This window comes from Bemisia tabaci, chromosome 6 (genome assembly GCF_918797505.1).
Source record: "Bemisia tabaci chromosome 6, PGI_BMITA_v3".
In the NCBI taxonomy this organism is placed as follows: Eukaryota; Metazoa; Arthropoda; class Insecta; order Hemiptera; family Aleyrodidae; genus Bemisia; species Bemisia tabaci.
In genome coordinates this window covers 46203355-46217715 of record NC_092798.1, presented here as the reverse complement: position 1 = coordinate 46217715, position 14361 = coordinate 46203355, and the positions used below count along the sequence as shown (strand labels likewise).

At 40.9% G+C, this 14361-nt stretch overlaps 1 protein-coding gene across 10 annotated transcripts in view; it reads left to right on the top strand.

The window, feature by feature from the left end:
- LOC140224856 (uncharacterized) overlaps positions 1–14361 on the top strand; it is a 514095-nt gene that overhangs the window by 203432 nt on the left and 296302 nt on the right. For 2 of the 10 annotated variants that reach the window (XM_072301689.1, XM_072301697.1), the window contains one exon: positions 3618–3757. The exons of the other annotated variants lie outside the window; for them this stretch is intronic. In XM_072301689.1, the coding sequence (XP_072157790.1) occupies positions 3618–3699 (82 nt within the window). In that variant the 3' untranslated portion in view covers positions 3700–3757. Of the gene's footprint in view, positions 1–3617; positions 3758–14361 lie in introns of those variants that run through there. 10 annotated transcript variants of the gene reach the window in all.

The following is a 14361-nucleotide window of genomic DNA, read 5'->3' as shown; positions in this document are numbered from 1 at the left end:
CGCTTTGGTGACAAAAGGGTACAAACACCGCGGAAAAAAACCCTTCATGTCCCGCGATTTCATATTTTTCAAGGCTCACGCGAGAGTAGAATTACGCTCTTTTGCCGATTTGAAGTGAGCAAACAGAGGTGGGTTTCGCGGATCGATCTATTTGCCTTGGCGAGGGGGATCTGCGTTGCCGTGGTAAAGAAGAACCTCGTAAGAGCCTTCAGAAGTTGCCAAATTTCATTTTAATAAAAAACAAATTTTTAGGGAAATCTATGAGTACTTTCCTTCGATTTTTTTGGAGAATTTTATTGGCGATCAGATCTAAATTATCTGAAAATTTCAAGAGGAATTATTCATAACTGACCTCAAAAACAGACATTTTATTAGAGGAAATTTGGCAACGCTTGACGGTTGATACGTCGTTTTTCCCGAGCAGGGCAGAGCGAGTCGGAAAGTTTTGCTGACGTGCTAAGAAAGAACACCGTATCAGCCTTCCGAAGTTGTCAAATTTCCTTAGATAAAACGAATTTTCGGGGAAATGTGTGAGTATTTTACTTCGATTTTTTAGAGAATTTTATTGGCAATCAGATTTAAATTATCTGAAAATTTCAAGAGGAATTATACATAATCTGACCTCAAAAACACACATTTTACCAGAGGAAATTTGGCAACTCTTGAGGGTCGATACGGCGTTTTTCCCGAGCACGGCAGAGCGAGTCGGAAAGTTTCGCTGACGTGCAGGAAAACGAGCCCGGACGTCAATATCGAATCGGTATCAAACTGCGTAATGGGCTCCTGCCGCTCGGAAATGCTGCACGCCGCACTTCGGAGTTCGGCGGGCTGCGTCCCCCGTCGGAAGGCGCCGAGTGACAAACTCAAATATTTTACCATAAAATGTAAATACGGTTCATTAGCAGGACTCCTGATAACCTCCGCGTTCGCGGTACCCGGGCTGGGAACTTATTTGTACACAAATGCGAGCAAATAAAGGAAGGTGTTTTAAAATCACGCGCGTTGACAGGGAAGGGGGGGAGGTCATTAATATCCTGAACATTCGCTTGTTTAGAAACAATGATACCTATTAATATTTATGTACCTCCGCTTTTCGTCCATGTATGTCCGCTACCGCCCTCGTCGCTTTCCATTCTCTCTGAGAGGTTACGGCTTACGATTTCTAAAACAAATGAACGCTCTATTCACATTTTTAAATCTCTCAATTTAATTGTGTTTACTTTTCCGCACAATATTAATTTTCATACTCGTTAGAATAAATTAGAGTAGTTTCTAATGTCTGCTTAGTGAGAATGTTTCGATATTTTCTCTGAAGTAGGTAGAATATTGGAAGTACTGATTGGACTACATTTTTCAATACATGACTCATTTAAGAATCGACACGTGGGCCGTTAGTTTCCCCATGCAAGTACGTGCTCTTATAGTTGCGACAGATATATAGTAGCTCCATACTGCAAAATGTAGTCCAATTGTTTTACTATGGGCAAACTTGATAAAATATCGCATGAAATTCTTCTTCGTCTATCACTCTATGAATTGCAAATTTACAATTTTACAATTTTAAGTTTCGAAAGCGATGAAAAAAATGCAGCGATAAATTCAAAAAATATTTGCAGTTAGATTCATGCACACACCAAAATTGGCAGATTGGTCATAATTCACTTGGCGAAAACATGATAAATTTTGTTCTCTTCTAAAAGTTGAAGAAATGCCCAGGTATTTGACGAAATTTCTGAAATGTGTGTTGTCTTTAAAAGCAGCCCCACGAAAAGCTGGAACTTTTGAAATTAGCAAAGCCTAATTGGAATGCATTTTGCGATTAGGAACTACAATTTCTGGCTCATCCGTAAAAACATTTATGTGGCTAGGGAAACTAATGTTACATACGTTGTTTCTAGGGTAAGCTGGAGATTGTAGTTCCTGATTGCAAATTGAAGTCCAATTAATTGACGAATGATGTCGCTTGATATCCATTTGATCAATAATACATCCATTCGTTCCAGGCTTTATTAGAAGTTGAAATCTGACTTACAATTGTATCCAACATAGTTTATGTTTTATTTTCATACCACAATGTGTCCTTTGGTATACTTAATTATATTACGCGATGGTTGCATAAAAAAGTTCAAAAGTTCTAATTGGCGGTCAAGTCTCAGTGTAAAGGTAGTAGTGACAAATTCTGTGTCCCGTCACCTCCTGCCGAAATACGTCAAGCCTCGAACCGAAAGGTCACCAGGGAGGAGTTTGGGATTTTACGAAGTGATTTATCGTCCCCGCGTTGGGTTCAAAGTTTGAGCCCTTTGATGCATACTTTATTGAGTACCATTGCGGTGAAGGCTAAATATCAGCAAAGTTATTAGTATCCCTTCGAGACTTAACCCACCTTCAGTCCCTCATTTTCCCCGACTTTTGAAGCTCCGCGTATGCTACACTGTCCTGCGAAGAAAAAGCACAATACAGGCAAAAACAGGCATTTGACGTAGCTCTTTTTACTCAAAAACTTTGTCCGCTTGTTAAAGGAACAAAACAATGGAAAAATGAAGACAATATTAGCGGGTAAAAAACCAGGATCAACATGGGATCGGTCCATGAGACGCCATAAAATTAAGTCAACAAAGCTAATTCTACTAATTATATTTGTAATGGACCACTAGACAAGGTACGAATTAAAGCAATCTGATACATGTTTTTTGATTAAAATTTCACGCAGAACACAATTCGCGCAACGAAAATGACTGAAACCAACTACTAACGAAGATATTAACGTTTTTATTTCACATTGGTTACGAGGAATTTGAACTGAAGAAACTCAAAGCTCTACGTGAGTCAAATTGCGCACTACAACGGTTTCAGTAATCTTCTCAATCGAGCAATGTACATTTTCCATCATGTGTAGTTCAAACTATGAGCAATTTTCTGTAGCTGAGCCAAAGCGTCAAGATTGAGGTCGCCAGATTTTTATATCGCAGAGAATGTGATGATAGACGTTTAGTGCGCGATGTGAATCACGTAGAGCATTGAGTTTTCATGAGCGGGTGGTTTGCATTCACGCATCAAGAATCATTAAATATCTTCGTAAGGAGTTGATTTCGGTAATTTTCGTTGTGCCTACCGTATTCTGCGTGAAGTTTCTGTTACGAAACATTTATCAGAATGCTGGAAATCGTACCTTGTCTAGTGGTCCATTGGACTGCATTTTGTAATAGAGAACTACAATTTCTGGCTTAGACCTAAAAGCACCTCTCTGCATGGGAAAACAAATGGGAAAAAGCTGTTCCTAAAATAAGCAAGAAATTGTAGTTCCTAATTGCAAAATGGAATCCAATTTCCATTAGCTTTTTTATAGTATTCATTCCTAAATCGTTGTCACTGCATAAAATTTTTTGTGATTTTCCTTCACCCTTTTAAATATGATCTCTCAATGTTTTTGCGGAAAGGTCTTGAAAAACTCGATACGAAAATTTCGAAACACCAGAATCGACGTGGTGTTTTTGTAGTTTCATCGTCACAGTGTACGATGGAAATTTTATTATTTTGTGTGTGTGTATTTTTTTTTTTTTTTGGTTTGGTTGGTTTGTTTCAAATACTAATGGATTGGTTTTCCTTGAATGTTTCAGGTATGTCAAAGTTGAAGAATTGTATTCCACTCCTCGTCCACACTTTAGTGAGTATAGAACAGCCTGTTTAGGCGATTCTTAATACATCATAAGAACATTATTGTACTCCTTATTAATCTCCTACATAAATACATATACAAATCCGAAATCATGGATGTTTCTTTTTTTCTATTGTCAAAATGTTGCTTTTTTATAAATAATTTTTTTCATAATTTTTAATAACTCTATAGGCCATGGTTATGAATTTGCTTTGAATTTGGAAGAAAATTATTTAAAAATTAGATGATGTTTGATATTCATCATTCGACCCTAACTAGCAGGGTTTGGAATGCATCATCGCATGGCAGAAATAAGGTGGAATTATAAAGAGAAGAAGAATAGGGTAAAGTGACACATTAAAGACATACTTGCATTTCAAACTTAAGCTCCGAGACCATCAAGAATTCTCAATGATGGAGGTTTTACAGAGAACGAGGTACGTTGTTTCTCCTTGATTCCGTTCTATTGATAAAGATGTGCTCGAACGAAGTCGAGACTAACCGCGCGTAAAAATAATATTATTAAAGGTTACTTGAGTGAATTTTATACGGCGACGCGTATTTACACAAAGGCACCTGTGTTTGTGGTTCTCATTCAAGATAGGCATATCAGTCTTTGAGAACATTTTCAGGCTGACTGCACGAACAAACACCCTTCGACATACCTTCTTGGTGCTTCAGCTTTTAATCTGATTTGTCTACCTCCGCGCAATTATACGCGTATGAAAGAGGGATACTAAGTTCTAACGTTTCTATTCGTGCTTTTTACAGTCGGAACGTTTCGATGTGCAAGCTCGTCATTCCTATTTCAGTCTCATGGGACTCATCGAGAAACTCTCTAAACCTTTGATTGAAGTATTCATTTTAGTAATGAAAACAGCGGGTTTGTTAACTAATTATTTTATCTGTTGAATTGGGAGATCAACGATACATGGAGACGAAAGATGCACAGAACTGGAGAAAGAAAACATTGGACAAAACGTCGTTTTCCGAACAAAGAACGTAACTCCATTTCAAGGCCGCCAAATTTACTGAAACCATACAAAATTTTGTTCACCAGAATGTACTTATATAATTTTTGTCCAAAATTTCTCTGATTTTTGCATGAGATCAAAGGAAACACCAGAGAAATTTTCACTCAAAATGTGAAATATTCTCTTGATAAAAATGAAATTTGCAAGGGGAAATTTGGCAACATTGAAATGTAGTTACGTTTGTTCGTGAAGGAAACGACAAAAAGTCACATCAACCTGATCAGTTCAATCATCCTATCCTATCAATCATCAGTTTGCCCATAGGCTAGCACATAAATTACCGTTGAATGACGGTGCCATTTTTTGATGTGACATTTGTCCAATCTCTAATTTCTTTCCCCAGTTCCCCAGTTACTTCACAAGAGGTGCATGTACAGAATTATGTGTGTATAAACAAGCAAGGAAGCAGAGACAGAATTTTCCTTCAATTTACTCCTGAGTGCAAAAATTCGCTGATTTGAACGAACCGTATCCGCCAGATTTTAAAATAATGACAGTCCGATAACAAGAATTGATCTAAACGTGATGTTGGATAAAATAAAATAAAATAAAATAAAAATATTGCCTAGTCAATCAGAATTTGGCTATTGGGTGAAATAAACTTGCTCAGATAGATTTGCTGAATTCGATGTAGAAAAGTATATTCAATAATTGCGATATTTTTGCTCAGTGTGATTGAGCTAGATCCTGAACAGTGGCGAGGCGTGAATGATCGATGATTGATATTTTCCCATTTGAAGCTATGGTAAAGAATCGATCATTATGACGATCGTTGCGAACACCCTGTTTTATCGATCCTTTTCCATACGTTTAAATGGCAGATCAATCGATATATCCCAAAACACGACACGCCACTGGCCCTGACTACATCACAAACTAAAACTATTCACTGTCGGAATGAACTCTAACCAAGTTTTAAACATTTTTGTATGCACCTCAAAAATTCAATGAGAGGGACAGTAGAAGGAGGGGGCTGTTTATTTAACCTGCATCGAGCTCTATTAAAATACCAAATGAATAAATTGCACGTAAATATTTATCTCTTCTCGTTAGTTATCTGTAATATTTTGCAGGCACCAGACGCCATACATTTTTCGTGATTGCTATGGTTTTTCACGACTTGGTTTCAAGTCCAGTCCCATCGACCTATTGAAGCTATCGTGAAGAATCGAGTTTTAAGGCGTTCGTTGCAAACAGGGTGTTTATCGATACTTTTCCATAGGTTTAAACGGTAGATTAATCGATATATCGCACAGCACGCCACGCCACCGCTTGAAAAGCACACCACAGACATGAGCTCATTAAATATACACCGGGAGTTACCTCGGAGGATAGAGCCAAAAAAGGGGAAAATGCAGGCTTTTTCCCAAGAAAGTGGAAAGGAAGCAGAATACAAACGAAGATTGATGGCCAGGATGGGACTGGAGAAGGTGTCTCTGACGGCCATGACTTGGGTCCTTGCCATTTCCTAATTCTTTCTTCCGGTTTTCGTGGGTTAGCCATTACCTCATGCGGGCCGTGGGCTTTCAGCCGCCCTTTGCTAACCGCAAGCGGTGCCAAGTTGTTTCTTAGGCGCTGTCCTTCTCCAAAAGCGCAGAACTACAACCCAAACGATGATTTGTCCGAAAAATAAGCTTGTATAATGCTGCCGTGCTAAGGAAGAACGCCGTATGAGATTTATAAGAGTCTTTAGGATGGTTAGTGGCAATTTGACATAGAACGGAAGCTTCTTTCAATAAAATTTTCCGCTCAGACGATGGTGAGTCAATTTTTCATAACTTCATTTTTGTACGTTCGGATCTCTTGGCTATCGCGGTAGTATAAACTTCCTGGTGAAAGTAAGCAGGAGTCCTACAGCCTGATTTTTGAAATTTATGTCGGCACTTCAAAAATCAAAATCGATTTACAACACAGCGCAGATAGAGCTCTTTTGTCTCGGCTTGCCGAAATTGCCATTCAGTTAAAGTTTTAACAATCAGGCTGTTGGTAGCGGACCTCTAGCACAAAAAGGTAAATGGTCCCAGGAGTTTAATTACTTTCATTCGAAAGTATACCCGCACTTAAAATTAGGTTGATAAATGGTGCTGGGTCTACGCCATTTCGCGGAGAAATCAAAGCCAAGAAGCTCCAAAAATTATAATTAGAGTCAAAAATAAATGCATAATAAGATTTTTGACTCGAATTATAATTTTTAGAACTTCTTGGCTTTGCTTTCCCCGCGAAATGGTGTGAACCCAGCACCATTTCTCCACCTTGTTACGTACAGTTCGGGCCACTTCTTGGTATCTTGGTGTTTTTTTTCAGTATTAAAATTAGGTAGAGTCGTAAGTTTACTTACCCACCTATGATTATTACTTTCTGGCGCTGTACTTTTCGATCGATGTATCGCAAAAAACGCCACGCTATTGCTCAGTGCGTCTCGGCGGAAATCGCAGAGTTCAAGACTCCAGCCGGAGCCGTTTAAATTGGCATGACTGCCGACGGAAAACGCTACGACGCGACGCCAACAGACATGGGCCGTAAGGGCCTATCTCAATTTTCACGTGAGCCCTGTTTTACGTATAAATCCATGCAATCTGGGGCTCAGGCGGACACCGAGTTATACGCCCTTGCGTTAAGAGAGCGACATATTCACCCTGCTCGTCCTGGTTTATGGCGATAAGCCTGTTGGCGAACGCCAGAGGCGGCGGGGTGGGGGTAGCTGGGGGGGGGGGGGCGAGGATAGGTCGCGGAAGTTTGACACAAAGAGGAAATAATTTTTACGTCCGCACACTTATTAGATACAGTGACATGTACTGCACATTGCACCCATGCACTCACGCTACGATGCCAAATTTGGAATAAATTTATAAAAATCCTGTTTTAAATGTGTGTATAACGTGGAATAATCGAGCGGAGCCGATTCTACCTTTGTCTTCCAAAATGGACCGCGCTAAGCAAGAAGGAACCAAGCCACATCAGATATTGCCAAATTTAATTACGAAATTTAATTTTTACATAAAACCTGTTGTGCGAATTTTAGCGCAAATTTCAGTGCTTAAGTGCAGTAAGTTTCAATGCAGTTGTTCTCTGCACAGTACGAAGCGAATTCTTTTTAATATTCAAAGGGATTTGCACAAACGTTCTCTTGAACAAATTCAATTGTCCACTTACATTTGGCAGTACCTGATGTAGCTTCGTCTCTTTCTGCTACACGCGGTCCAAATATCTCCTTTCTTTGATGACGATGCTGTTTGGACTTACATAGTGTCAATCGCATATTCACAAGGAAACCAGCACAATATTTTGTATGCTCGCTGTAAGATGTGACAATGTGAATGGCAGGGTAGGCATTAAAATGTTATCACTTCTTTGCCAAGTAGTTCTGATCGACAAGGTTTTTTTCAACCATTCGAAATGCCATCTTTCGCCTGGTCGTCGATTCATATTCGCGTATCAGATCCGAGTCGAGGAGCATGTGATTCAATGATACCACTATTCGCACTTCGGAGTAGGCGTGAAGTATCACGGTAATTGAATGCGAAATGAAAATTCTCGAATATACCTTACCAAGCAAATCAGCGCGTTGTGTTGAATGAGCGCTGAACGTGCAACAATGCAGGAGCGCAGCGCCTTAAAACTTCACAATCCCTTTATCGAATGATTATGATCAACAAATCCTTATTCTCAATTGATATTTATATTGCTAAAACGGTTACTGGTCGATCGACACCAAATAATCGTTTCTCATGGCTCGGAAATAGCACGCGAATCGCTGATACAACTATTCGTGTTTTGCGGTGGGTGTGGAGTATCACCGATTATTGAAGGCGGAATGAAGAACGCACGGTTGCCAGTCTATTGCTTCTCCTTGGTTCCGTGTCATTTGGTGCAGCAGCTTCTCACAATGAATCTCGGCATGTCTGCGGCTGATCCGAAGCTGACTGCTGAAAGCGTTATTATCAAACATCTTAAAACCGTACTCAAAGTTGAAAAACTGAGAAGAAAAGAAGAATTCAGTTATGGATGTAATGTTCTTGCGCGTTGAAGACACAAAATTGGACGTATTTCTATCAAACGGACCTAAGCGCCATCGGGGTATGAAGGTAGAGGGGGGCTTGGATTGGCGGCGGAATAGGGCGTCCGGCTTATTCCGTCCTATACTCCCAATGCTTTTCCATATCGCTTAGGTCCGTTTGACAGAACGCGCTATCCGGGATTCTAAATTCCTCAAAAGAAACTCAAATTGACGCTTAGTTCCGTTTGACAGAAATATGTCCAATTTAGGAAAGCCGAAATTCTCAATTTTCATTTAGGACTTGGAAATAGCACGCAATCCGACGATATCACTATTCGTGCTCTGCGGTGGGCTTGAAGTGTCGCCGAAAATTGAAGGCGAAATAAAGAACGCACGCCGGCGAGTGAACCGTTTTCCCGTGTGCTTTTGTATTTTCCATCACGACTCTCGAGATATCCATGACTGATCTGATGTTTGCTGAACTGGCAACACTTTTTTAAAACACCATTAAACTTTACTTTGAAGTTGAAAAAACTATGAAAAAAACAGAGGAACCGCGCATTTTATGAATGAAATTTCCTCGTACGAAGAAGACACAAAATCCAGGAAATCGGTGCAGTATGTGCGTTTATTGAAACGGCATCCGTGCGAGACGCGTTTCGCGAGCGGATGTGCCCGTTGGCTCAGCTCACTCGCGACAAAAGGGCGTATCTGTGTATCCACTTGAGCCCTGTTTTACGTGTGAATCCATGCTTTCCGGGGCTTACGTGGAAATAGAGATACGCCCTTCTGTCAGAGGGGCGACAATAATATTCCGTGAATAATGTCATTATCCTGAGGCTCCGTCTGGTTACTGCCGCCCCCACCGCGGCCGATGTTATGGAGTCGACTCGAGTGCCAGAAAACGCCTGTCCTCGTATTTCATTCATGATGCCGAGCCTATCCCTTCCTCAGGAGGCCCCAAGTCGACTTGTTGAGCGAATCACTTTCGTAAATCAGCTTCAAACCTAAAAAAATTGGCCCTTTCGACTTACAAGATAAATCTGGTCTATAATTGGACTACATTTTGCAATGGAGATGATGCATGTGTGAGGAATTTGCGATTTGACCGTTGATTCTTATGTAAAAGTACGCGAGCAACACGATGATTGCAGTTTTACCAGGAGAATTATGGAAATTTCTATCTGAAAGTTTTACTGACTTTTCCTTGGATCTCATTCAAGACTCAGAAATAGTTTGGACGAAAATTTGATAGTATTTTCGAGCAAAATAATTGAATTCTTCGAGTCAATTTTGCAACCTTAGTATGGCGTTACGTTACTTCGTCTGGGAGATGACGAAATGCGTTTTTACGGATGAGCCAGGAATTTTAGTTCCCAGTGTAGATGTTGCATGTGTGAAGAATTTGCGATTTGACCGTTGATTCTTATGTGAAAGTTTGCGAGCAACACGATAGTGCTACTGGTTTTCTCTGAAATCAACTCCCAAGCTCAGAAAAAGCTCTCAAGTTGAGGCCAAAATGGAGGGGATATCCCACGCTATCCTGAGGGTCCACCTCTACATCAAGACAAACTCTCCATGTAAAGATAGGGACCAAAGACATTGACAGGGCTGCCACTTTATTTGGGGACTCCAAAACTGAAAACACGGCATCACTGCTAATGTATTTGCTCCCTATCTTTGCATGGAGAGTTTGTCTTGATGTAGACGTGGACTCAGTAGGGTGGGATATCCCCTCCATTCTGGCCTCAACTTAAGAGCTTGTTTGAGCTTGGGAGTTGATTTCAGAGAAAACCAGTGGCACCATCGTGTCTCTCGCCAACTTTTACACCCGAATCAATAGTCAAATCGCAAATTCCTCACACATGCAACATCTCCACTGGGAACTACAATTCCTGGCTCATCCGTAAAAACACATGTCGTCATGTCCCGGACGAAGGAACGTAACGCCATACTAAGGTTGCAAAGTTTACCCGAAGAATTCAATTATTTTCCTCAAAAATTCTTGTTAAATTTTCGTCCAAACTATTTATTCTGAGTCTTGAATGAGATCCGAGGAAAAATCAGTAAAACTTTCAGATAGAAATTTCCATAATTCTTCTGGTAAAACTGCAATTTGCGAGGGTAAATATGACAACATTGGAATGTAGTTACGTTTGTTCGTGAAGGAAACGACGACATGTTTATAGAAAAACTAACGATACATTGGTTGTTTTTAAAAAGTGTAGTTCATAATTGCAAAACGTAGGCCATATGATAATTCACGATTTTTGCAATTTTTTATGTAACTAGTGTATTTTCCGAGGGAAATATACACTGTTGCGTTCTCTTTCATGGTGGGACATGGACGTTGGACCATGTAAAGAGCACCGATCTGGAGTCGTTCAATTTTACAAATCAGAAAAAAATTAGAAAAAAAAATACTACATACTCTACTCCATATGCATTTTCAGCAGTGGCGTGGCGTGGTTTGCGATATATCGATTGTTATGCCATTTAAAACTGTGGAAAAGGATCGATAATCAGGGTGTTCGCAGCGACCACCATAATAATCGATTCTTTACCATAGTATTAAATGGCATAACAATCGATATATCGCAAACCACGCCACGCCACTGATTTTTAGATGAAGGATACATTTTTTCGTGCATATTCTCCATTGCCTTGGAATGCCATCACTTCTTCTCTTTAGATATCAAAATAAGAAACACCGAAAAAAAGTGAAGTTGATTCAACATTCTGGATGTAAAAATGGTGTGCGAGAACTTATAAAATGCTAAATCACCTGCCACAGCAGTTAGTTTTACATCTTGGCATTGCTGAAGCAACAAGCAACTGCTGCAGCGGGTGATTTAGCATTTTGAAAGTTCTCGCACACTTTTTTTACATCCATAATGTTTAATTAACATCCTTTTTTTCGGTGAAAACAAAAATAAACAAAGAAATATCATCACCACATTCACCACCCGCTACTTTTCCTGCCGAAAACGAAAGTAGCCAGCGTCCGGCGGCGCGGCGCCGCGGCGCCGCGCCGCGAAGAGGCGTTTAGCCGTGCTCACTCGTTCGGTAAAATTCGACACCTGTTGCCGTCGAGACAAAAGCGCGTCTCCACGCCGAAGCACCCCCCGCCCCCGCCCCCGCGGGTCCGGGGAAGGGTTGTCGGAAAAGTTTCCCCGGTGGGCTGCGGGAAAAATTGGATTTGGAGGCGGACCCGGGCGGAATTCAAAACACCCGCTCGGAGACTCCGCCGTCGGTTTAATCGAATTGCCGCGCGACGAAAGAACAACCGCCGCCGAGGAACAACGCCGTATGAGCAGTCCCATCTTGCCAATTTCCTCCGATAAACCGTTCATTTTTTGGGATGAATCGGACCACTTTTAACAGTAAGGAAGCAAGACACATTCGCTATCGCCTTTAATTGGATTGCATTAAACTATGGTGTCTAGTTCTTTAAAAACCGGGAAAACCCGGGATTTATCAGGGAATGAAAATTTACCGGGAAAATCAAGGAATTTTTTCCAGAAACCGGGAAAATCAAGAAACCGGGAAAATCAGGGAATTTGTTCCAGAAACCGGGAATCATGTAGAAGCTTTCATTGACCAGATAATATCAACATCAGGAACATTTTTTGAATTAAAATCTTGAATGTGCGCTAAAGAAATGGCTGTAAGATTAATTAAAATCTATATTCATATTTGAAACCCTGGAAAATTATTTTCCTTTCCCCAAGAAAACCTCGGGAAAGTGGGAGAAAACTTTGGTTTCTCATCCGGGAATGAGCTCCTGAAAATCAGGGAAAATCAGGGAAAAATCAGGGAATGAGCTTTGCCAAGAAAACTAGACACCATGCATTAAACAGAAAGGAACGAAGCCACCACATCAGCTATTGCCAAATTTGTGTGTTGAAATGTCGTACGATTTGTCGAAATATGGAGCTCTTAGGGCCCAAAAAGGCAGCCGACCTTGTAACGCACACTTACACAAAAAAATGCCACTACCAACCTTCAGTCCAAATATCAAACCAAGATAGCCAAGAATGTTCATAAATGAGCGTTCTTTTGCAAAAATGATAGAATTTATGCAAATAATAAGTCAAATACGTGTCTCATTAATAAAGGAAATCACTTTGTATAGTTTGAATTCATATAGGAACGGCCGCTTTTTGAGCCACAAAAGGTCCATGACCTATCCTCAAAATTACCATCATGACCATGTCCCTACTTCCCTCGTATAGGTACTCTATGTTCAATGAGCGCTTATCGTGCAAATATGTAAGTGCCTAAAATTCGCTTTTACAAAAATTCGACAACATCCGACTTTCATTACGACGTTACTCCCTAAGACGGCAGCATCGCAACGTCGCGCGGCCGATAAAAAGTTTCGATTGTCAACAGAGCAGTCGAAATGAATGATTGTGTTAAGGAGAAAAGCGCTAAACTTACGTCGCTGTGAGCGTCGTCGCCGAAGTCGCAAGCAAACAACCGAACACGGAGTTATACCGTTAATACTCCTCAAATATCCCCCGTCCCCCCGCCCCCGCTTCGCCGCGTGCCCCTGCCGCGTAGGCAACCCGCCCGCCTTGCGGTTCCTTTTTCTTTACTCCGAGTATTTTTATTTATTTTACGTTTGCCGTCTGCCGCACGGGATTGGCCTCCGGCATTTCGCGACTCCTCGAACGGCTTCCTCCTAATCGTCTTTATCCTGCGTAGCCGGATTTTCTAGTTTCGGGGTTAAGCCCTAAGTTATAGTAAATCAATATTTTCCTCTGGATTCCATGTATGGAAAGAGTGCGGACATGTTGGTAATTTAGAGGTTAGGTCATGGAGCTTTCAGGGCCCAAAAATTCCGAGTTAAGGAAGAACGCCGAATAAACATCCAAGATTTGCCAAATTTCCCCGGATAAAACCTGTATTTTTTGGGAAAATTATGCGTGTTTTTCCTTGAAATTTTCGGATATTTACACTACAATTGCGAGCAATATTGTCTGAAATTTGGAGGGAAAATATTCACAAATTTCCCAGTAAATTACATTTTTACTACACGAAATATGGCAACGTTTGAAGGCTCATACGGTGTTATTCCTTAGTACGGCATAAAAGAGCATAAGCGGACCCACGAGGGCGTAGAACGCCCCCTCTCGTTCACCCGGAAAAAGGAGTAAGAAGAAGGGAAGAAAGAAAAAAGGAAGAAACGTAGGAGAAAAAGCTCGAATCCGAGGCTCCGAGGTGAAAATTCGGACTCTTTGTACTGTTAACATGTTGCCAAATTCGGCAACATGCTGTTTCAGCCTCCTGCAAGACAAAACGGTCTGCGTTTAGCGTTTGGCGTGTTGCTTGCGGCGGGGAGCGGAGCAGACGCATCTAATATTCAATTTGCACAATTTTAGACGGACCCGAAACTTTGGCGCATCAGTCAAGATAAATAAAGCTGGGAACATGAGGTTTTTGTGGAGGGGTCCGTGAATTTTAATATATTGTCGTTCGTCCGATGTAATAGCGTAACTGCGTTTCTAGAAAAGCCCTGACGATCGTAAAACTCCACCTTTTTCGGGATTCACGTGAGAACTGAGTAAGACTGTTACGTCAGAGTAGCAAAGATATCTCTTTACTCGGTGCTGTCATGAGGGAAGTCGCGGTATTCTGCGACCCTGGGAGACACCATTGTTACCTTGTAA